The 24,607-nt window shown below is 43.5% G+C and overlaps 2 protein-coding genes and 1 long non-coding RNA gene across 3 annotated transcripts in view; 1 reads left to right on the plus strand and 2 right to left on the minus strand.

Moving 5' to 3' along the window:
• LOC144670314 (histone H2B-like) overlaps window positions 1-24,607 on the minus strand; it is a 1,149,071-nt gene that overhangs the window by 524,515 nt on the left and 599,949 nt on the right. The gene's annotated exons all lie outside the window — the stretch shown is intronic.
• The window catches only part of LOC144670321 (uncharacterized), a 132,024-nt gene continuing 112,525 nt past the window's right edge, over window positions 5,109-24,607 (plus strand). Inside the window, exon 1 of the long non-coding RNA XR_013573857.1 lies at window positions 5,109-5,228. This is a non-coding gene — a long non-coding RNA (uncharacterized LOC144670321). The remainder of the gene's footprint in view (window positions 5,229-24,607) is intronic.
• Window positions 12,566-23,496, minus strand: LOC144670348 (histone H2B-like). The gene is made up of 3 exons (XM_078532825.1): window positions 23,450-23,496; window positions 22,961-23,037; window positions 12,566-13,757 (listed from the first exon to the last, which is right to left on the minus strand). Exons 1-3 carry the CDS (start codon window positions 23,494-23,496, stop codon window positions 13,315-13,317), a joined length of 567 nt encoding a protein of 188 aa, XP_078388951.1. The 3' UTR covers window positions 12,566-13,314.

The raw sequence follows: 24,607 nt of genomic DNA on the forward strand, positions 1-24,607 counted from the left end.
GAGCGTCCTCTGCAGTCACCGTCGCTGGGAAGCAGTCTGGGAAGAGCGTCCTATGCAGTCACCATCACCGGGAAGCACTCTGGGAAGAGTGTCAACTGCAGTCACCGGGAAGCAGTCTGGGAAGAGTGCCCTCTGCAATCACTGTCACCGGGAAGCAGTCTGGGAAGAATGTCCTCTGCAGTTGCCAGGAAGCAGTCTGGGAAGAGCGTCCTCTACATTCACCGTCACCACGAAGCAGTCTGGGAAGAGTGTCCTCTGCAGTCACCATCGCTGGGAAGCAGTCTGGGAAGAGCGTCCTCTGCAGTCACCGTCACCGGGAAGCAGTCTGGGAAGAGCGTCCTCTGCAGTCACCGTCACCGGGAAGCAGTCTGGGAAGAGCGTTCTCTGCAGTCACCATCATCACGAAGCAGTCTGGGAAGAGCGTCCTCTGCAGTCACCATCGTCGAGTGAAAAAAAAACAAAGAGTGACATCACAGGAAAACCGTAAGTTCATTGGTTGGTGAGTAATTGCTAGTTTGAACTACCTATTCTAAGTTGATTTCAGATCAAAGGTGACTATTGGGGCCCAGGATCGGAGGTCTAACACTTCAGCTTCAACTCAGCAGAGAGAGCGGGTTCCAGTTGATTTTAAAAAGTGTATTTTGATTCTCTATTCTAATTTGCTTACAGGTCAAAGGTAAATAGGAGAAATATTTTACAGATTGATAAATTTAAGACCAGTAGGAAAGTTAACAACAAATTGAAAAACTAATTAAATAAAATAGAGATGCAGTGCCAGGCGATGTGTTGTAGCTGTGTGGTGTGGTTGCTGTTGGACCCCATTGTGGTTCCTCATGACCACATCTGTAGCAAATGTTGGTTGCTCGAGAAACTCCGGCTCAGAGTTGATGAGCTAAAGTCTGGGCCTCAGACACTGCGATACATCAGGGAGGGGGAGAGTTACCTGGACGCACTGTTTCAGGTGACAGTCACAACCCATAGATTAACTACCATAAATTCGGCCAGTGGTCAGGGACAGGAGGGTGTGACTATGAGTGAGGCAGGTCGAGGGGTCCAGGAAGTAGCACTGCAGGAGCCTCAGCCGTTGCCCTTATCCAACAGGTTCGAGATTCTTGCTCCCTGTGTGGATGAGAGTGGGGACTGTAGGGAGGATGAGCAAACTGACCATAGCACCATGGCACAGGGAGCCATTCAAGTGGGGGGAGAAAGGAGAAATGTAGTTGTACTCAGGGATAGTATAGTTAGGGGGATAGATACTGTTCTCTGTAGCCAGGATCGAGAGTCCCAAAGGCTGTGTTGCCTACCTGGTGCCAGGGTTAAGGATATCTGCAGAGGAACATGGAGTGGGAGGGGAAAGATCCAGTTGTTGTGGTCCACGTAGGTGCCAACGATATAGGTAGAACAAGGAAAGAGGTTCTGCTGAGGGAATACAAGCAGCTGGGGCTAAATTAAAAAGCAGAACCAAAAAGGTAATAATCTCCGGATTCCTACCTGAGCCACGAGCTAATTGGTATCGAGTCAATAAGATTAAAGAGGTGAATGTGTGGCTCAAAGATTGATGTGGGAGAAATGGGTTCGAATTCATGAGACATTGGCACTAGTACTGGGGAAAGGGGAAGCTATTCCATTTGGATGGGCTCCACTTTAATCAGGCTGGGACCAGTGTCCTGGCGAATTATATAACCAGGGTTGTAGATAGGGCTTTAAACTAAATAGTGAGGGGGGAGGGTTCAGTTGCATGCAAATATAAAAAATTAAAGTTTAAGGGGAGGGTAAGAGTGCAGGTTAGTGACGAGGCTGATTGTTCCCAAAAAGTGAAAGGAAGGGACAGAGTGTGTGAACACCATATTGCACCAAAGATTCAAATAAAAGTAGGGAAAATTGACAACAGGGCAAACTTAAAGGCTTTGTATCTGAATGCGAGTAGCATTCGGAATAAAACTAATGAGTTAAAAGCGCAAATAGGGATAAATAGGTATGATTTGGTGGTGATTACTGAGATGTGGTTACAGGGAGAACAGGTTTGGGAGTTGAATATCCAAGGGTACTCAGTGTTTCGGAAGGATAGGCAGGAAGGAAAAGGAGGTGGTATAGCTTTGTCAGTAAAGGAAGAGATCAGTGCCATAGTGAGGAATGATGTAGGCACTGGAGAGCAAGACGTAGAGTCAGTCTGGGTAGAAATCCTGGTGGGAGTAATCAATAGGTCCCCAAACAATAGTTCAGCAGTAAGGCACACAATAAACCATGAAATACTGGGAGCATGTAAGAAAGGCACGGCAATAATCATGGGTGATTTTAATATGCATATAGACTGGGCTAATCAAATTGGCAAGGGTAGCCTCGAGGGAGAGTTCATAGAGTGTATTAGAGATTGTTTCTTGAAGCAATGCGTTGTGGAACCAACCAGGGAGCAGGCTATTCTGGATTTGGTTTTGTGTAATGAGCTTAATGTTCTCAGAATAAAGGATCCACTCCAGAAGAGTGATCATAGCATGTTAGAATTTCAAGTACAGTTTGAAAGCTAGAAACATGAGTCCCACACTAGTGTTCTGGAGTTAAACAAAGGTAACTACATAGGCACGAGGGCAGATTTGGCCCTAGTGGACTGGGCAGGAAGACTACAATGTAGGACAGTTGATGAAGAGTGTCAGATATTTAAGGAGATATTCAATTCCTCTGAAGTAAAATATATTCCAAAGAGGAAGAAAGATTGTAAGAGGGGGAAAAAGCATCCATGGTTAAGCAAGGAAATTAAAGATAACATAAAGGCAAAAACTAAGGCATACCAAATTGCAAAGGTCAGAGGCAGGCTGGAAGATTGGGAAACTTTTAAAGATCAACAAAGGGTTACTAAAAAAATAATAAAAAGAGCAATGGTAAATTATGAAAGAAAACCAGCGCAAAATGTAAAAACTGATAGCAAAAGTTTCTGCGAGCATATAAAATGAAAGAGAGTAGCTAAAGTGAATGTTGGTCCTTTGGAGGATGAGACTGGGGAGTTAATAGTGGGGAATGCTGAAATGGCAGAGACACTTAATCAATATTTTGTCTCCGTTTTCACGGTAGAGGACACTAGTACCACCCCAATAGTGATAGTTAGAGCAGAGGGTATAGAGAAGGAGGAACTTCAAACTATCACCATCACTAGAGAAAAAGTACTGAGCAAACTATTGGGACTAAAGAGTGACAAGTCCCCAGGACCTGATGGCTGACATCCCAGGGTCTTAAAGGAAGTGGCAGCAGAGATAATGGATGCATTGATAATAATATTCCAAAATTCCCTGGATTCTGGAAAGGTTCCAGTGGATTGGAAAAATGCTAATATAATACCCTTATTCAAAAAGGGGGGGAGACAGAAAGTAGGAAACTATAGACCTGTTAGTTTAACTTCTGTCACTGGGAAATTGTTAGAATACATTATTAAGGAAGTAGTAATGGGGCATTTGGAAAGACAAAATGCAATCCATCAGGGTCAGCATGGTTTTCTGAAGATTAAATCATGTTTGACTAATTTGCTAGAGTTCTTTGAAGACGTGACAAGCAAAATGGATAATGGGGATTGTGTAGATGTAGTATATCTGGACTTCCACAAGACCTTTGATAAGGTGCCGTACAAAAGATTAATACACAAGATAAGATCACATGGAGTTAAGGGTAATATAGTAGTTTGGATAGAGGATTGGCTAACCAACAGAAAGTAGGGAGTCGGGATAAATGGGTCTTTTTCTGGATGGCAAGCTGTAACTAGTGGGGTGCCACAGGGTTCGGTCCTTGGGCCCCAACTATTTGCAATCTATATTAATGACTTGGATTCAGGAATAGAAGGTACTATAGCTAAATTTGCAGATGACACCAAAATAGGCGGGAAAGTAAGTTGTAATGAAGAAATAAGAAATTTACAAATGGATATGGACAGGTTAGGTGAATGGGCCAAAATTTGGCAGATGGAGTTTAACGTGAATAAGTGTGAGGTTATCCATTTTGGATTGAAATAAAAAGGTGAATTATTATTTAAAGGGAGAGAAACTTCAGAATGCTTCAGTGCAGAGGGACCTGGGTATCCTCGTGCATGAATCGCTGAAAGCTAGTATACAGGTACAGCAGGTAATGAGGAAGGAGAATGGAATTTTGGCATTTATTGCTAAAGGAATAGAATGTTAAAATAGGGAAGTGTTGTTGCAAATGTACAAGGCATTGGTGAGGCCGCACCTGGAGTGCTGTGCACCATTTTGGTCCCTTACTTGAGGAAGGATGTAGTTGCATTGGAGGAAGTTCAGAGGGGGCTCACTAGATTGATTCCAGAGATGCAGGGCTTGCCTTATGAGAAGAGATTGAGCACTTTAGGCCTAACCTCACAAGAGCTTAGAAGGATGAGAGGATATATAATTGAGGTATATAAGATGCTAAAGGGGATAGAAAAAGTAGATGTGAAGTGGATGTTTCCCTTTGTGGGGGATTATAGAATGAGAGGCCATAATTTTAGGCTAAGGGGTGATAGATTTAAATCAGGGATGAGGAGGAATTACTTTGCTCAATGGGTCGTGAATCTGTGGAATTCACTACCTCAGAGTGCAGTGGATGTCGGGACGCTGAATAAGTTTAAGGAGGAGATAGACAGATTTTTAATTAGTAACGGTTTGAAAGGTTATGGGGAGAGGGCAGGAAATTGGAGTTGAGGCCGAAATGAGATCAGCTATGATCATATTGAATGGCGGGGCAGGCTCGAGGGGCTGCATTGCCTACTCCTGCTTCTCATTCTTATGAATGACTGGTGAGCTGTAGCCAGATTCTAACTTATATTGGACAGACCCTTCTCAATCCAATTCTCAACTAATCAGAGAGCCAGGTAGAAGAAACTGTAAGTTCTGACCGGCTTATATTTTCATATTTGAAAAGCCTGCCAATTTCAGATCATGTGGGGATAATTCTATTTCCAGCAATTTCTGCTACTGAATGCAACTTGGGGATTCATGCTGTACCTTCTAATTCTGTGACTTGTACATGAGAGGGGTTTGTTCTAAATCTGTAACTCCCTGTTTTTCTTTTTGTGATGGTTGAAATCATTCTCTATCTGCTAATCTTGTACCATGTGAGAGTGTAGGATTCTCTCTGCATCTGTCACTTGCTGAACTGCATGTGTGTGAGAGATTTATTATGTGTCTGTCAGTATCTGCTTCTATATGCAAGTGCTGATATCAATCTGTACTGCCCAGTCTCTGCTCTGCTCTGTGAGTATGGTCACATTCACTGTCTGTCATTGTTCTATGTGACTGTGGGATTCATTCTGTGATCATCAGCACTTGGGACTCAGCAAGTATGAGAGTCACTCTGCATCTCTCCATTTGTCATCCATTGTCAGGTTAATTCTGTAACTGACATTCATTGGAGCTGTGTTGTAATGGCCTTAGTTCTGTACCTGTTAGTCTCTGGTTTAGGATGTGGATTTGGGACATATTCCGTATCTGACAGACTCTGGTACTGAATGTGACAATCAATGTAACTTTGTATCTGTCAGTCTTTATGCAAAATAATTTGTAATTGTGTATTTGTCTGCCTATGGTACTGTATGTGAGCATTATGTACCTGTCAGTCATGGAACTGAATGTGATTTTGTGATCCATTCCATCTGTCAGTTCCCAGAATTACAAGTGAATGTAGTGCTCATTCTGAAGCTGACAGTATCTGGAAGTGAGTGTGAGTTTGACTTTAGTTCTGCAGTCATCTGTCTTTGACTACATGTGTAATTTATTCATTCTGCAAGTATCAGTCTCTGGTCCTGTATCCAAATGTTGATTTTTGTTTGTATCTGTCAGTTGTGGGACTGTGTGTGAGTGCAGGATGAACTATATGAATGTCATTCTCTGATACTATATCAGTGGGATTCGATCTGCTTCAATATATCACTTGTGAAATATTAAAAACAAGTGCTTCCTTTCAGTTACCTGTGAAATGCAATATTGTTGCATTCAATCTGTATGTGTCCATCTCTTGTCTTGCATGTGGATGTGTTATTTTTTCTGTATCAGTCGGTCCCAGATAATTGACATGAGAATGAGATTAACTCTAACCCTAATATATGTGACTGTGGCATTCAGTATTTAGCTGTCCATATCTGGAATTAATTGTATCAGTGAAGTTGATTTTACTTTTTTCTTCATCTATTGCTGTCGGTGAATGAGATTTGTCTCATGCCTGTCAGTCGGTGGCACTTTAAATGACTGCTTTTGGTTTATGCCTTATTGTCTTTTTCTGTGTGTAGGCCTGTGGATTTTTTTTCTGCATTTCAGGGTTTGGTCCCCTGTATAAAGTGGGATTAATGCAGTGTATGTCAGTTTTTGGTGAGTGTGGACATACTTCTGTGTTAGTCAGTCTCTCAAACTGAATGTGAGTGTGCATTAATTCAGTTTTCATCAGCATCTGGCAGACCCTGAGGGTGGGAATCATTCAATATCTGTCAGTTTCTGGTATTGTATGTGAATGTGCTGCTCATTCTGTGTCATTACCTTGTAAAAGGTGTGAGTGCGGGGTTTATTTGTACCTGTCACTGTGCAATACCGAATGGGATTATGAGTTTCATTCTGTATTTTTCAATCTCTACTTCTCGACGTAAATGTGTTTATTTTTGGCCGTCAGTCTCAGGTACAATAAGAGACTCTGGAATTTATTATCCCTTTGCCAGTCTCTGGTAGGGTATGTGACACTGGGCTACATTCTACATCTTTCAGTCAATGGCAATGGATATGAAAGTAGCTTTAATTCTGTATTTGTCAGTCCCTGGGTTGAATGTGGTATTTGGAATTTGTTGTTCTTATGTCTGTCTCTAGATTTTTATGTGAGTTTGGGGTTCATTCTCGATCTATGTGTCTCTGCTATCGAATGCAACTGTGCGGGTTTTCTGTATTGGTCCTTCACCTGCATCTCAGGCATGATCTAAGGGTACATTCAGTAGTTCTGTGCAAGTTGTGTAGTGGTATTTAATTTTTATCTCTGTGAGAACAAATACGAGTGATAATATATGCATCAATCTCAAACCTGGTCCATTATTTAATTCCCGCAGTTTGAAAAAAACAGAATTCATACTTTAATATTCTAGTCTAACACTTAGTGAGATTATGGAACTGGTATTTAATGTATAGCTCACTCTACATTCTGAGGTGCTTAGTAGCAATTCATCCTGCATATTACAATAGGGTAAATGTTGTCTGACGTAGTTAATAATTAGTATTTAATTTGTGGCCGAGGTGACACTGTGTATTTAAATCGAATAGTGGCTGTGCTTTTGCCCTGGGATTGATGTCCTCAGGTGTACTGGTTTAATGTAAACAACTTTTCCCACCAATGCTCTGTTTGACTCTTATATTGAAAGGGCACCTCTCAATCTTGGGATCTATATCGGTCTCCATCTGATTCATTTTGGCCTAAAGACCTGGCAGTACCTATGTGCTTTGTGAGTGATATTGTACTTACTGTGAGTTGGAACCATCAGGCTGCACTTTTCCTTGTTTCGAAGAACCATCTGGTCCTTCAATTCTTTCCGTGCACACAGAAAACATAACTCCTTCACCTGAAGAATAGGTGAAGTAGAAGATACAAAAGAGATCAATGTATTTTTAAAATAAGTGTTATTATAATGAACAATCAACTAAGCAAAACTAGCAGCATAACAGTGCCTGACCCCACCACGGTACTGTTTCTGCTTATCTGCTATTTTGAGCGGTTTTACAACAATTTTATGACATCCAGAAACAACCTGTCCTGTGCACTGCTCCTTGAATTAGACTATCCGATGGAGGAGTGACTTTGGCGAGGGTCAGATTTATATTTGCTGCTCCCTTTCAACTAACTGTACACCCGGAAACAAGCAGGTACAGTTTAAAATGTCTCTTTCACACTTCTCACCTGGTGCCTGAAATTGATCTTCTTTGTGTAACTGGAAACATTGTTACTGTGCGGCTATTTTCCCCGCCATTCTCTGTCCAATAACAAGGGACAGTGGGAGCCGGAACTAAGCCAGGAAGCTTCACTCGGGTTTGGGGAGAGAAAGCAGCAATGATCTTCAATGGCGAGTTCTTCTCACTCTGTCCAGACACTGCTCGAGAATGGCCTCTCCCTTCCCCCCGCTCACTCCATGTTCCGGGAGCAGCTCGTGTTCCAGGGAGCCCATTAAAAACAGCCGCCGCCTCCGCCTCAGCTGCCCGGACACTCAATGCCAATCTCTGAGCATATCTGCGGACGCGGCTCCAAACCGATGCGCTGCTTTAAGCAGATGCTGTTTGTTCACTTCCCTCTGGGGCGGTGATGTCTCCGATCGCTGCTGAATTAAACCCTATTCCGCTCACTGAGTGAATGACGCTCTCAGCCATTGTTGGGGATAGAGTTGCGCATGCGCTGTTATCCACAATTTGACGACACTGGGGGGCGGGGTTAAACTGCGCGTGCGCAGATCTCCGTAGCAATTCAGCCGCTAAAATCAATGGGAATTTTGCCCATTTCACTCTCATCACAGAGAGAACAAAATCTCCGAACCTGTGTCGGCGCGGGGGGCAAGGGGCGTTGGGTGCGAGTGGACGTGTGGCGGTGGCACACTGGTGGGTAAAGGCCTCTTTACAACATCAATTTTAACCCGAGATTCCCCCAAACAGCTTGTAAAATGCTGGAACCGTGTGTGTATGAGGATGGTGATGTTACTGAGGATGATTCCTGTTTTAGAATAGACTGTGTTTAGGTCGGAATATTACTGACTGTTAATTATAACGAGAGCATATTTCAAAGCTCCGGGTTTGCTGAAACTCCTGACTGTGAAGCCCGGGTCTGTCCGGGTTTGTGTCTCGGTTCCATTGGTAATAAACGGGTTGAAATTGGCGGTTGCAGAAACTGGAGGAGGAGCTGAAAGATCAGGGGCTGTTCTTTCTCTGTCTGTCACTCCGGCTCTCTCCTCCCTCCCGCTCTCTGTTTAATCTTCACTTTGTCTCCTCCCCTCCCTGCTCTCAAACGGCGTTTTTCAGTCAGTTCGGGGCGGGCACTTTAAAAGAGGAACGTGAAGCAGCTCGTGTCTCATATTCTGCAGCGATCTGAGTGAAGAATCATCATGTCTGGCAGAGGGAAAGGAGGTAAAGGATTGGGGAAAGGCGGAGCAAAGCGGCACCGCAAAGTGCTTCGTGATAATATCCAGGGCATCACCAAACCAGCAATCCGCCGCCTGGCTCGCCGTGGCGGTGTCAAGCGGATCTCGGGTTTGATCTACGAGGAGACTCGCGGGGTGCTGAAGGTTTTCTTGGAGAATGTGATCAGGGATGCGGTCACCTACACTGAACACGCCAAGCGCAAGACGGTCACTGCCATGGATGTGGTGTACGCTCTGAAACGCCAGGGCCGCACTCTCTATGGATTCGGCGGCTAAACAACTCGACCCTTTCTACCGAACACACAACAAAGGCTCTTCTCAGAGCCACTCACCACCTCACAGAGAGAGCAGAGACCTGGGAACAGGAATTGGGATTGGCTGTGATCGGGAATGTTAGTGTCTGAAACAGAAAAGAGAGCTCTAACGAAGAGTGAAACGGACTAGAAACGCTAACTCTTTTCTATCCACAGATTCTGTGAGACCTACGGAGGTTTCCAGCATTTTCTGTTTTTAGTTCAGATTTCCAGCATGTGCAGTATTTTTCATTTATTTTAGTGCCTGATTTGTTCCGGGGTTCTGGGGGATGGACTAAGTAACTCGATTTAATCGTAGTTTATTATCCCTTTCCCCCCTCTTTATAGTCATGAACTGCCCAGAATGAGGGCAATGGGAAGGGGTGTGAAGCCCCCAGCACCGGTTCCATTTCATTACCCACTCCAGACTTCTAAGCGAGCGGCGATTTTAAGGGTCGGTTGTGCTGTAGGGAGCAATGGACAGTCCTTCAATTTTTGCCTGCGAAATCCAGCACTGACTTTACACAGTTCAAACAACAGACTGGTGTTTCTGTCCAAAAATGTGCAGGTTCACCAGGATGATGCCGGGTTTAAAAATTGTCGGAATAGGTTAAATGAACAGGAATTTCATTCGGGTTAGGGAATAATGATTTGCAGTAAAAATGGTATTTTTAATTTTAAGAAATGAAGGAACAAAGTCTTCTGATGTCGAGGCGGTAAACGGCTGGAAATAAAGGCGGAATTTTTGAAATGAGCGATTAAAAACTACTCGACCAATGGAGACCTGGCAACTCAGCCAGGGATTAGTTCATTGGTTAGATATTGGATAAAACTGCCTGGGCGTAAGGCTGCAGCCAATTACTGTTCGGGGCGGTTCCTCACAGAGTTTAAAAAGGCGAGTTGCAGTGCAGTTTATCTTAATAGTTCTTGCAGCTGACATTGTGGTGAATCTGTTGAGAAAATGGCCAGGACCAAGCAGACAGCCCGCAAATCGACCGGAGGGAAAGCTCCCCGCAAACAGCTGGCTACCAAAGCGGCCCGGAAGAGCGCTCCAGCAACAGGCGGCGTGAAGAAGCCTCATCGCTACAGACCCGGCACTGTGGCTCTGAGGGAGATCCGCCGCTACCAGAAATCCACCGAGCTGCTCATCCGCAAACTGCCCTTCCAGCGCCTGGTGCGAGAGATCGCTCAGGACTTCAAGACAGACCTGCGCTTCCAGAGCTCGGCCGTCATGGCTCTGCAGGAGGCCAGCGAGGCTTACCTGGTGGGGCTCTTTGAGGACACCAACCTGTGCGCCATCCACGCCAAGCGAGTCACCATCATGCCCAAAGACATCCAGCTGGCCCGCCGCATCCGCGGGGAACGCGCCTAAAACCCGGCTTCAGCACCAAGTACAACAAAGGCTCTTTTAAGAGCCACTAAATCGGCAAATGAAAGCTGTGATCTCCTGTTGACCACTCCAGCACTTAGACATCGCGAAGTTACCATTTACCTCCTTCCATCAGTTTATTTTTTGTCTACAAACCTCTTTTGGGGTTGATAATCACAGACAATGCAGTTGTAAGTTGTAGCGCAAATGGTGTCTTAATTTAAGCATAAAATTGGGAATGTGGTCACCTTAGTGCTCTAGGATACTTCCAATAAATGCGGCACTGATAATGTATTAAATACTGCGAGCAGACATAAATCCCGGACAAAGAGTGAGCTGCGGGTTACAAGTCAGTGCTCATGATGTCAATAAAGGCAACGCCCTGAGCAACAAACGTGTATCCCTCCGGTGCACAGATTTATCACTGAATCAACCAATTTGCACAGCACGGGAGGCCATTCGGCCCTTCGGTGCCTGCATCTGCTGTCCAAAAGAGTGTTATGACCGAAAGCTTTCCCCCCGCCCCATCCCTGCACGTTGTTTATATTCAAATAATCAGCAAATACCCTCTTGAATGCCTCCATTGAACCTGCGTCCACTACTTCCAGAGAGTGCATTCCAGTCCCGAACCACTCGGATGGAAATGTAATTTCTCTTTTGATACGAGTTGGTTGAAGTTGCGGATCATTAGAAACGCTTCACCATTACTGAAATTCGGCACGTAGCGGTAGTCAATAGTTCACCCTTTCACAGACTCTGTGGGTGGCTCTGGAAAGAGCCTTTGGGTTATTAGATTAAAGAATGGCCGCTTCACTTGGTCTTCGAGGCCGCAGCGGCGCTGGTTTTCTTGGGCAGCAGCACGGCCTGGATATTAGGCAGCACCCCGCCCTGAGCGATGGTCACCCCTCCCAGCAGCTTGTTGAGCTCCTCGTCGTTGCGGACGGCCAGCTGCAGGTGTCTGGGGATGATGCGGGTCTTCTTGTTGTCCCGGGCCGCGTTACCAGCCAGCTCGAGGATTTCAGCCGTCAGATACTCGAGCACAGCAGCCAGATAGACCGGGGCTCCGGCACCCACACGCTCAGCATAGTTGCCCTTTCTCAGGAGCCTGTGAACACGGCCCACCGGGAACTGCAGTCCAGCCCGGGAGGAGCGAGATCTGGCCTTGGATCGAGCTTTACCGCCGGTCTTTCCTCTTCCAGACATTTCACAATCTCAAAAACACTTTCACAGTGAATGAGGAAATGCGCTCGCATTCGCTTCTCTTATAGCTTCGGGAGGAATGGTGCTGCGGGCGTTTGCTGATTGGTCATTTTGTGGAGCGTCACATAATTTTGTTCACATCACCAATCAGTTATCTACTGAACTCACCAACCCGGAGACTCCACGGAGTGAGGGCGGAAAATCCAGCGCCAAATTTTGAGATTCCAACCGTTCTTTGTTTTCAAATTTTAAAAGCCCGCCAAATTTGTAAAAAAATAAGCCAAAAAAGAACGGATCGAACATAGTACTAAATGTATAAAAGCAAAATACTGCTGATGCTGGAAATCTGAAACTAAAACAAAAATACCTGGCAAAGCTCATCGGAGAGGAAGAAAGTTGACGTTTCGAGTCCTAATTGGAAATGGTTATTCAGTATTTAGTATTCGAATGTTACATTCACTTCATCTCTCTCTCTCTTTCCCCGGACTGCAGTTTTTTGTATATTTCAGTTTCTGATTTTCTGTCTGGGTTTATGTGTAACTGAAAACAAGTCGAAAATAACGGCGCAAATTTACGCAATCTATTTTTTTATTCGACGTCGAAATTACCGCGGAAATATTTATAAAACAAGAAATAAATTTCATATAGAATACCAGTTAATAGTGAACACAGTCTGACGACAAAGTTTTACAAATGTCCTTCCCTGATGGGACTATTTCACATTTTATCCATTTTAAATTTCAGAGTCGCTTTAAGAATCCGGCATCAATTCGAGGTAATCTCGATCCGTCATGAAACCTTCTTAGCAGCCGGCTGAAAGTGCCATTTACATCGTTCTGCTGATAGACGTTATATTGTAGATATTTGTGACAGCCAAAATTGAACATACTTGGAGTAAATTTGCCAGCGTTGAGACTGAAGGTTGCTACACAACCGGTGCTTATAGGAAATTAACTGATCGATTATTGAGGCCAAACTTGAACCGAATTGGAACCTGAAGAATTTGCGTTCTATTCGCTCTCTCTCCAAAACCAGGGAAAGGGGTCGAATATGACGCGTCTTAAAACAAAGCGCAGAGGGTGAGCGGCAAGACATTAATTTATGGGGCATCATTAACGAGGCCCAACAATTGAACGAGTGTTAAATTTACATTGCTGTGAATCTGTGACTGAAACGTGATCAAAATAACAATTTCACAATTCTAAATGCTTCATAGTAAAATCATAAATTAGTAGTAATGAAATCATATAGCTTTTTCAGAGAGATTGTGAGTGGCTCTTAAAAGAGCCGTTGTGTTGTGAATGTGTTTTTCAGTCAGTTCGGGGGTTTTACTTGGCGCTGGTGTACTTGGTCACCGCCTTTGTCCCTTCCGACACGGCGTGCTTGGCCAGTTCCCCGGGCAGCAGCAGGCGCACGGCGGTCTGGATCTCCCGGGAGCTGATGGTGCTGCGCTTGTTGTAATGGGCCAGGCGGGAAGCCTCACCCGCGATGCGCTCGAAAATATCGCTCACGAACGAGTTCATGATGCTCATGGCCTTGGAGGAGATGCCGGTGTCGGGGTGAACCTGCTTCATCACTTTGTAGATGTAGATGGCGTAACTCTCCTTCCTCGACTTTCGCCGCTTCTTGCCGCCCTTCACTACCGGTTTCTTTAAGGCTTTCTTGCCTCCCTTCTTAGGAGCTGGTTTCTTCTCATCAACCATCTTCACTTTCAGACACAGAATAAAACAAACCCCTTCCGAGCGCCGATTAAATAGACAGTCTGACAGACCTATGCTAATGAGGAATGGGGAAACAATGATTCTGATTGGACATTTAAAAAAGTACAACAGCCACTTATTTTATACTTTTCTCTGATTGCATATTTAAAGACACCAATCAAATTTCGACTTCTCCACCCTCATTAGCCCTTTGACTACAATCAGGAAAGAAATTTTATCAGGATTCTCTCCAGTCCCAGTTTGGGAAGATACACCGGGAATTGTCGTCTGGTTGTCCGTGCGAGGGGCCCTTCTCCACAGAGGGACTGAACGGGAATGCGGGATTCCTCCTGGAACTCTTGTAACGTGTGCGAATTATTCACTGGGATATTGTGTGAGTATGTGTGTGTGTGAGTGGTAGGGGGTTGAGGCTGTGGTACGCCATGTGAGTGTAGAATTTATTCTGTATCTGTCTTTGGGAGTGTTTAAGACTCATTGTGCGTTTGTCACTTCAGGATGCATGTGAGTGAGCGGGGGATCCATTCTCAATTTGGGAATATATGCTATTTTGGCTGAACTCCGTATCTGTCACCTGCGGCTTAAATATGTGAGTGCAGGATTTATTCTGTACCTGTCAGTTTATTGAACTACAAATGAGATTCACACCGTGTTTCTCAGTCTCTGACACTGTAGATCAGTGTGGCATTGATTGTATATCTTTCAACCTCTGTTAGTATCCGACTGTGCATTTCTCATTCACTCTCAGAGGCTGGGACTGAGTATGAGTGTGAGATTCATGCTGGACAAGCCAACATCTGATCCGCAATGTGAGTGTGTAATTCAGTCTGTATCTGTCAGTTTCTGGTATCGAATGGGAATGTGAGTCATTGTCAATATCTGGGAATCTTTTGAACATATTCTGCATCTGTTTGTCTTTAGTGCTGAATGTGAGATTACTTCAGTCAGTCAGTGATACTGTATGTGACTGTGGGATTAATTCTATGAGTGATACTGTCTGTGAGAGTGGGATTATTTCAATTACTCGGTGGTGCTGTGTGTGAGAGTGGGATTAATTCAGTCATTCGGTGGTGCTGTGTATGAGAGTGAGATTAATTCAGTCATTCGGTGGTGCTGTGTGTGAGAGTGAGATTAATTCAGTCATTCAGTGGTGCTGTGTGTGAGAGTGGGATTAATTCTTTCAATCGGTGGTGCTGTGTGTGAGAGTGGGATTAATTCAGTCATTCGGTGATGCTGTATGTGAGAGTGGGATTGATTCTTTCAGTCGGTGGTACTAAAATAGATATGAACATACGGACCAGGAGCAGGAGTAGGCCCCTCAGCAGCTCGAGCCTGTTCCGCCATTCAATAAGATCATGGCCGAGGGATAGGCAGTGGCAGATATTTAAAGGGATATTTCAGAATACACAAAATACTTGCATTCCAATCAGAACCAACAATTCCAAAGGGAGGTTATGTAGATGTTTAAATAAGAAATGAATTAGTCCTATAGAAAGAGCATTTTGGGAATTGAAAATGCAAAATAGGGAGATGGCGGATGAACTAAACAGGTATCGTGCTTCAGTCTTCACCATAGACGACACAAGTAATACCCTGGAAAAAGCTGTAAATCAGGAAATGGAAGGGAGGGAGGAACTCGTGGAAAATTACAATCACCAGGGAAGTGGTATTAAGAAAATTGTTGGGGCGTCGGGCTGTGAAATCCCCAGATCTGGATGGATTTCACCCCAAATTCTTAAAAGAAGTGGCTAGTGAGATTGTTGGTGCATTTGTTTTAATTTTCAAAATCCCCAGATATGGGGAAGGTTCAATTAGATTGGAAAATAGCGAACGTAACTCTTTCATTCAAAAAGGGAGGGAGACAGAAATTAGAAAGCTAAAGGCCAGTTAGCCTTTCTACAACTAATACCTTGTCAGTCTTTCCACTCCACCCCCACTAGAGCTGTACCTTGAGTTTCCTGCCATCCATTCTTAATTAGCACATTTTCTTAGATAATATCACCAACTTCAACACCTCTTTGATCCTTTTGTCTGTGACATCTTTTGATTATCTGCTCCCATCACTGCTTGCTTGTCCCTACAACCACCATCACCCCCCCTCAACTTCTCTTTCCACCACCACCCCCCCACCCCCAAACTTAAACCAGCTTATATTTCACCCCTCTCCTAACTATACTCAGTTCTGCTGAAGGGTCATGAGGACTCGAAACGTCAACTCTTTTCTTCTCCGCCGATGCTGCCAGACCTGCTGAGTTTTTCCAGGTAATTCTGTTTTTGATTTAAATGTGTTTGAAGCAGTTCAGGGAATATTTATTAGCCTAATACCAGGAATGGGTCGGTTGTCTTATGAAGAAAGATTGGACCGGTTAGCCTATCTTTGTGACTGGAATTTAGAAGAGTAAGAGGGGATTAGATTGAAACCTTTAAGACCCTGAGGAGTCTTAACAGGATGGATGTGGAGATGATGTTTCCTCTTGTGGGAGAAGCTAGAACTAGGGGGTCATTGTTTAAAAATAAGGGGTCACTCATTTAAGACATTGATGAGGAGAATTTATTTCTCTGAGCGCAGTGAGTCTTGGAACTCTCTTCCTCAAAAGGCAGTGGACGCAGAGTCTTTGAATATTTTAATGGTAGAGCTGCATGGATTGTCCATTAGCAAGGGGGTGAAAGGCTATCGGGGGCAGACGGGAATGTGGGGGTGAGGTTCACTTTAGCTAGCTCTGCTTTCATGCCCTCATTTAAGTTGAAAATACTCATCATGGGTGCACTCATTTCTCCATCCAAAATGAGTGTAAAATTCAATCATATTATGAACGCTGTTACCTAGAGGTACCTTCACTATGAGGCTTTCAATTAATCCTGTCTTGTAGCTCAATACCAGGTCTCGAATATCCTGCTCTCTGCTTGGCTCCAGAATGTGCTATTTTAAGAAAGTATCCCAAAAGCACTCTATGTTACGTTTGTCCATCTGATTTTCCCAGTCGATATGTAGATTGAAATCCCCCATCATTATTGCTGTACCTGTCTGACAAGCTCCCATGATCTCCTCTTTTATGCTCTGTTCTACCGTGCAGTTAAATAGTCACCTGGCCCACAAGTGACTTCTTGCCTTTGTCATTTCACGTCGCAACCCAAACCTGAAACATCCTGGTTTTCTGAATTTAGGTCATCCCTCTCTAATGTGCTAATACCATCATTAATTAACAGAGCCACCCCTACACATTTTTCTGACATATTTCATTCCTAAATATCACGTACCCTTCAATATTCAGGTCCCAAACTATGTCACCCTGTAGCCGTGCCTCTCTGATGGCTATCAGATCATTCTTATTTATATATATTATCAGATAATTTGTTACGTTTCAAATGCTACATGTGTTTTGATACAGAGCCTTTAGTTTTGTCCTTTTATTCTGTAGCTACGAGGCTTATCTGCTGATTTACTCTTAGATTTATGCTATTTCTCCCTTCCTGTCATGGTCTGTTTATCATTTCCCATATTAATACCTTTCTTTCTTGCCTTGTGTCTACTCTTTGAAAATGTGATCCTTTCCACTATTCAGTTTAAAACCCTCTCTACTTCCCTAGTTATGCAGCTTGTGAGGACACCAGCCCCAGCACAGTTCAGGTGTAGACCATCCCAACGGTACAGAAAAATCTGAAAGAACACCCAAAACTGGTGCCAGTGGCCCATAAACTGGAACCCACTTCTCCCACACCAGTCCTTGAGTCTTGCATTCATTTCTCTAATCTTATTTGTCATATGCCAGTTTGAACATGGCTCAGGTAATAATCCTTTGAGGTTCTGCTGCTTAATTTTGTGCCTAGCTCCTCATACTGACTATGCAGAGCTTCCTTCCTCATCCTGCCCATGTTGTTGATACCTACATGGACCATGATCACTGGATCCTCTGCCTCCCACTGAAAGTTGCTTTCCAGCCCTGAACAGATGTCCCAAACCCTGGCACCAGGTAGGCAACAGAGCCGTCTGAACTCTCGCTCTTTGCTACAGAGAACAGTGCCAATCCCACTCAATATACTGCCCCATACTACCACTACATTCCTTTTTGTTCTCCCAACTTGAATGGCTTCCTAAACCATGGTGCCGTGGTCAGTTTGCTCATCTACCCTGCAGCTACTGCCCTCATCCAAACAAGCTGGGAGAACATCAAACCTATTGGACCATTGCAGAGGCTCACACTCCTGCCCTCTGGGTCCTGCCTCATTCGCAGTCACACCCTCCTGTCCCTGACCAAATCAGAAGGCCCTACTCTAAGATGTGTGACTGCCTCCTGGTATAAAGCATCAAGGAAACTTCCTCTCTCGCTGATGTGTCACAGAGTCTGCAGCTCAATGAATCTGAGCTGAATTTCCTCCAGCCGCGAACATTTACTGTAGACATTTCGTCTGGATCGGAATGTTATCCAGGAGTTCTCACATGCTGCAGCTTGGACACGTCACCTATCATGCCATCCTTAATGTGTTTTAAATAATTACTTAATTATGTTATTCAGTTATTTATGTTATTCAGTTATTTATGTTACTTTCTTATATATTTTATTTACTTTACCACAAGTTTGTGTACTATTTTCAACCTTAGGGATAGAATCGACCTTACACACGTACTGGATATTCATCAAACAGCTAGCTCCTTTCCCTGTATTAGAGCAAGAACCAATTCCTATGGGGTGAGAAGGATAGAAGAAGGGAACAATTACCTGCTTTGCTCCCCCCCACCCTTCACCGAACTCCCATCCCACCAAACTCCAAGTCTTCACTCAGTTAGCTCAGCTGCACTCAGTTTACCTTGGCTGCACTAAAGAACCCTGAATTTATAGTAAACTCAACTGGGTCAACAGTAACCAGATTGAAAACAAAAACAAACAAAAATACCTGGCAGGTATAATAACTCAGCAGGTCTGATAGCATCTGTGGAGAGGAACACAGTTAACGTTTACCAGATTGAACCAGTTAGCTAATTAACTACTCAACTCCGACAGCTGAGAGTGAGCTTGCTCTGTCTAAACTGAAAGAAAGAATTTAGCCCGTTTACACAGTACTTTCCAGTTACTGCTAATTACAGACTAGATTAGATTTTAAGAGCAAAATTTAAGAACGAAATTAACACTTACATCTCCCCCCTCACCAAACTCAATTCTTTAGCCAGCTAGATCAGCTGTACTCTGTTTGGTACTGTATGTATGAATGGGATTAGTTCTGCCCATCTGTGGTACGGCAGATGAGAGTGGGATTAATTCTGTCCAGCAGTGGTACTGTATGTGAAAGCATGATTCATTCTGTCAGTCTTTGATACCACATGTGAACGTGGGGTTAATTCTGTCAGTGGTTCATTCTGTAAATCGGTAGTATGTTTGTGAAAGTTGGATTAATTCTGCCATGTGGCTATACTGTAAGTGAGAATAAGATTGATTTTGGCTCTGTCAGGCCCCTGGACTCTGTCTGAGTGTTACATTCATTCTGTAACTCTCAATTCCTGATGCTGTGCACAATTGTGGGATTCATTCGTCTCTATCAAACCTCAGTTCTGAACATGTGTTCATGAATGTTTTGTGTGTGTGTAAGTTTGTGGTACCGTGTGAATTTCAGATTCTTTCAGATTACATCTCTGGGACTGTTTGAGGTTCATTCTGTACCTATCAGTCAGTTCCACTGTGTGAGACATGGGATTCATTCTGCAGTTGTCTATCTCTGGCACTGTCGGTGAGTGTGTGATTTATTCTGTTTCTGTGTATCTCTGGTGCTGTGAGTGCCTTGGACTTCATTCTGTATGTGTCAGTGCCTGGAAACGTGTTGGATTTGTTGGGTACTTCACAGTGTCCAGTTCTTTGTGGATGTGGAGTTTATTCTGTCGCTCTCAATCTTTGATGTTACTTGTGACTCTGGTATTAATTGTGTATCTATACTCAATAGTTATCTCAGGCATGGTGTTGGAAATGAGTTAACATCTTAAACCTTTTAGGAAGTAAAACTACCATCCAAATCCTTACCCAGTCTGGTTTATATGTGATCTCAGAACAATCCTCAGTTATCAGCTTATCCCTGAACTGCCATCTACAATGTCCAAGCAAACCATTCTGTTCTATTCAAGAAGGCCGCTCACTAATACTTTCTCCAGGGCAATTAGGAATGGGACCACATCCGGTGATTTAATACAAGAAAGCTCACATCTACGACAGCCACCAGTCTGAAAATTTCACCACTCCAGTTTTAAATTCAAATATTCATGTTCCTTTCCTTCTTTTCAACAATACAACAAAAGATTGTCAGTCTTATCAAGCGGCATTGATACATATAAATGTTTAAACGTGTCAGACTTATCAACTGAACTTTAAACTTTTCATCTGACCTCATGATGTGAATGAGGAGTCTCACTAATGAATAGTGCAAAATGGAAGTCTGGATGCAAATTGAATTCAATGGTTGGAAATCAGGTAGAGCGTGTGTGTCATTTACATCCTGGACAGATCAGGCTTCTCACTGGAAGTGTGAATTTGAAAAATGATGTTTTAAACCAAGCAAACAGCAGTAGCTCCCTAGATTTAAAAGAAGGAAACATATTAAACTGGAACCAAACTAGTTAATTACTCATTTCAGAAGAGTAATCAAATAAAAGCAGGTATACTTCAGTAGGAGGATTGGAATAGGGAACAGACACAGCTGAGGGCAACCATATTTGCTATCATAGAATGTAAAGGGTAAAAGAGAAGAGAATGGGAGCTGACTGCAGTGGGGTGGATCCCATGATAAAACTGACGGTTTATAAAGCTGCTTTGTAACAGTTTTGCAGACTGAAGCTGATGCTGTGTTATCCCTATTGTGGCTGAAACCCCATTAGTAATCAGCATTGGCTGAGACAATTAACCCTGGGAAGCATTCATTTTCAGTGGAAATGATTGATGTCTGTGAAGGCAACCAATCCTGTACAATGTGGATAGATTATTTGAGTGGGATAGGCAGGAGATGTATGTTTTCAAGAAGGAGTTAGATATAGCTCTTGGGGTGAAAGGGATGAAAGGATATGGGGAGAAAACGGGAGCAGGCTATTGAGCTCGATGATCAGCCATGATCATGATGAATGGTGGAGCAGACTCGAAGGGCCGAATGGTCTACTCCTGCTTCTATTTTCTATGTTTCTAGGAGGGACATAGAAAAAAAGAGAAATAAACAAAAAAATGAGAGTTAAAATAAGTCAAAGGAGGAAGAAGTTTTACTGCATGAGAAAAGGGGTGCTGATTGGTTGTCAAGTTGATTCCAATTGTTCGAGGTGTTGCCATGAAGAATTCACTGGGAAACTATTGTCCTGAATGTTGTTGTTTAATTCAAGGTAGGCACAATGGACGTGTTCCTTTTGCCTGCAGATAACAGGGCCCTGCACGTGAATATATGTAGCCTCTAGCATGTGTAAGTGAGCCACATTGTGAAGAATAAGGAACTTCAGTTACTTAGTTGATGAAGTAGTGGCCATTTTCCTCAGAGGAGTGAAGATTGAGAGGACAGGATAGAGGTATTCAAAATTATGATGAGTCTGGACACACCAGATTGAGAAAAACTGTTCCAACTACTGGATGGGACAAAGACTAGAGAGCACAGATTTAAGGTAATTGACAAAAGCAATGGATACTTTTTGGAGAAACGTTTTCATGCAGCGAGTGGTTAAAATCTCACATGTGGGTCCTGACACTGCTAGAGGCAGATGCAATCAAGGTAGTCAGGAGAGAATTGGATTATTATCTGAAAAGGAAGAATGTGCCGGGTTGTTGGAAATGACACTAGATGTTTTACTCATTTGAAGGCCTGATGTAGACTCAAAGGGCTGAACCTCATTGTGTGCTATGACAGTAATACTGTGCGGATGTGCATGTGCATGCAAGTTTAGGTGCGCTTGATTATACTTCTGTCAAACCCTGGTGCTGCATATGAATGTGGAATTTATGTTTCTGTCAGGAGTGCTACTGGGTCTGAACGTGGGATTATCTAGATTATGTTAAGACAGTTCAGTCATCTTGTGTGCAAATCTGAAAATCAGACTGTAAGTAGCGTTCTTTAATCGTCTCTGTGTCTGTGTCATTCCATGTGTATTTGTGATAATTTCTGACTTTCATTGATACCGTATGTGTGTGTCAGATTGATTAGTGTCATGTGGGCTCAGGTATTGTGGGTGAGTGTAGTAACAGTCTGCATCTGTCAGTGTCTGGTAATGGACATCTGCTCAATAATGATTCTGAATCTGTCAGTCTCTGCTACCCTGTGACAGTGTGGGATTCATGACATCACCTGCAGTCTTTTGGATTGTTTACCAGTCTAGATTCATTTCATGTTGAAATAACAGTACAGGAATAAGCAATTGATATTCTTGGTTTAATGGAATAATTGCAAGTTTGGCCTTATATGAAATCCCGTTTTGTGTAATTTTTTTATTGTGAAACTCCATTGTTATGCCAGTGTAACTCAGTTTCTACTAATCAAATTAACGCTGTGTCATTCAATCTGTTTCTGAGTGAGAATTTTAAACTTGGCTGTTGAGCTCAGTTTGCAGTGATAGAATTAATACAACATCTATCAGTCTGACACTGGGTTTTTCGGATTGTTCTGTGATTTGTATCTCAATCTGTATTAATCATTTTAATACAGTATCCCTTAGTTTAATAATGTGGGTGAGTTTCAAACTAGAATCTGAGTTTATATTTTTCAGTTTTATCTGGTAATAATATAATTGCAGCTAAGACTGATTCCCTGATCAATGCTGCCACCATCACCTCCGCTTTTTGCTTCTCGATCTTTTTCTGAATCCATATTTCTAAATACTCAGCACCCAGTCCTCCCTCTTTTTAAACCCCATTTCGTTCATTGCCACTGCATCATATTCCCACATTGCCGTTTGTCCATCAAGCTCATCAGTCTCATTTTTCACACTGTGTGTTTACATAGATGCATTGTAAACTGGTCTTTGCATTCCTCATAGGGCTTCTTAAACTGCCCCTGTCGAATATGGCATTGCTCCCTTCTCCAGTATTATCCATCACTCTCCCTCCTTTCTGTCCTTATTACTTTCTGGTTCTGCTGTAAGTTGATGACCAACCCCCTGCCAATTTAAATTAAATCTTCACCAACCAGCCTAGTGAACCATAAACTAAAATTGGATCTGGTGCCTCTGTTTGCAGAGTACAATGGATCAGAACTCCACCAAGTTAACCTCTTGGCCACCTCGGCTCCCTGTGAGTGACACTGTACTTACTGTGTGTGAGGAGCTGACTGCACTTCCCCTTGTGTTGTCGAATCACGACATTTATTCTGCTGCTTTCAAGTATTTGCCTATCGAAAGAAAAAATGTTTATTATAATTTAAGAAGAGGTGAGGTCGAAGATACAAAGAAACCAAAACAATTATTAAATTAATAATCATTCCGAACAACCGCAAAGTCAGTGGTTCAAGAAGGCAGCTCACCACCACCTTCCCAAGGGCAACTCGGGATGGGCAATAAATGCTGGCACAGCCAGTGAAGCCCACATCCCGTGAATGAATAAAAAAGGTAAGACGAACAGAGTCAGTGTCTGAATCCACTGCAGTCCTGCAGCACTCAGCTGCTAAACACCAGGGACTTTGTTCCTGTTACAACAATTTCCTGCCATCCAGAAACAATCCACTGCTCCAGGAGTGGGACTGAGTGACGGAGCAGGGACTATTGTGTAGGTCAGATTTCTATTTGCCGCTCCCATGGACTAACCGTTCAAGTGAAAGCAAACAGCCGCTGTTTAAACTGTGTCTCTGCATTAGCGGCTGTTTTAAACCATCTTCTTCCACTCACAGGCAGTGCTGGGGAGGGCAGCGCGCATGCGCAGAATGCTGCACAAGTTCCGGAAACACAAATATTGAAAATTTCTGGCACAGAACGAGGACATTCGGCCCATCGTGTCGACACCAGCCCCCAAATAGTTTGCTCCAGCCTCACGTCACTTTCCAGCTCTTGCACAGTGAGTCCTGTAGGTCCCAGCTGCTCAGTGCAGATCCAAGTGTTTGTTAAAGGCAGTGATGCGCTGCTCTCCCCCAGCTCTGCCTGGGACTGGAAGAAGATGGTTTCAAACAGCCGCCAATGGAGAGATCCCGCTCCCGGGGGAAGGGAACAAACAGCAGCCTCCTGGGAGGAGGGAGACAGAAAGGCAAGAAGCTGTTATTGAAAATCATTGCTGCTTTCTCTCCACAAAGCAACAATGAACATTTCTGATAAAAGCAAAATACTGCGGATGCTGGAAATCTAGAACAAAAACAAAAATACCTGGAAAAACTCAGCAGGTCTGACAGCATCTGCGGAGAGGGATACAGTTGACGTTTCGAGTCCGTATGACCCTTCATCAGAACTGAAAAATATAGAAATGAGATGGAATGTAAATGGTTGAGGGGGTGAGACAGGTAGAGCTCGATAGGGGGCCAGTGATAGGGGGAGGCCAAGAAGAGATTGCCACAAGATGTCATAGACAAACGGATAAAGGGGTGTTGATGGTAGTGATATTATCTAAAGGATGTGCTAATGGGGATGTTAGGGGGAAATAAAGGGATACAGTAATTATTAGGGGGATACTAGGGGTACAGTAAGAACTTGTTGAAAGGGAATGAATTACTTAAAATCTCCAAGCACATTGGCAGTAGAAGGTTACCAGATGAACCTTGCACAGCCTTAAGGGCCTGCAAACAACAGAAAGGCCTTGGATAAAAGCAAAAAACTGCGGATGCTGGAAATCCAAAACAAAAATAAAAATACCTGGAAAAACTCAGCAGGTCTGACAGCATCTGCAGAGAGGAACACGGTTAACATTTCGAGTCCGTACGACTCTTCAACAGAACTAAGGAAAAATAGATAAGAGTGAAAGAGAAGCTGGTTGAGGGG

This window comes from Cetorhinus maximus, chromosome 31, assembly GCF_964194155.1.
Source record: "Cetorhinus maximus chromosome 31, sCetMax3.hap1.1, whole genome shotgun sequence".
Taxonomy (NCBI): domain Eukaryota; kingdom Metazoa; phylum Chordata; class Chondrichthyes; order Lamniformes; family Cetorhinidae; genus Cetorhinus; species Cetorhinus maximus.

Excerpts from the sequence above, each read along its gene's own strand:
- LOC144670348 (XM_078532825.1), bottom strand. The coding sequence starts at position 23,496 with ATGCAGAGACACAGTTTAAACAGCGGCTGTTTGCTTTCACTTGAACG. Across the intron at positions 23,038-23,449 it reads TGTTTGCTTTCACTTGAACG|GCAAATACTTGAAAGCAGCA; the intron begins GTTAGTCCATGG and ends TTCTTTCGATAG. Across the intron at positions 13,758-22,960 it reads CAGTCAGCTCCTCACACACA|GTCTGTCAGACTGTCTATTT; the intron begins GTAAGTACAGTG and ends TCATTAGCATAG.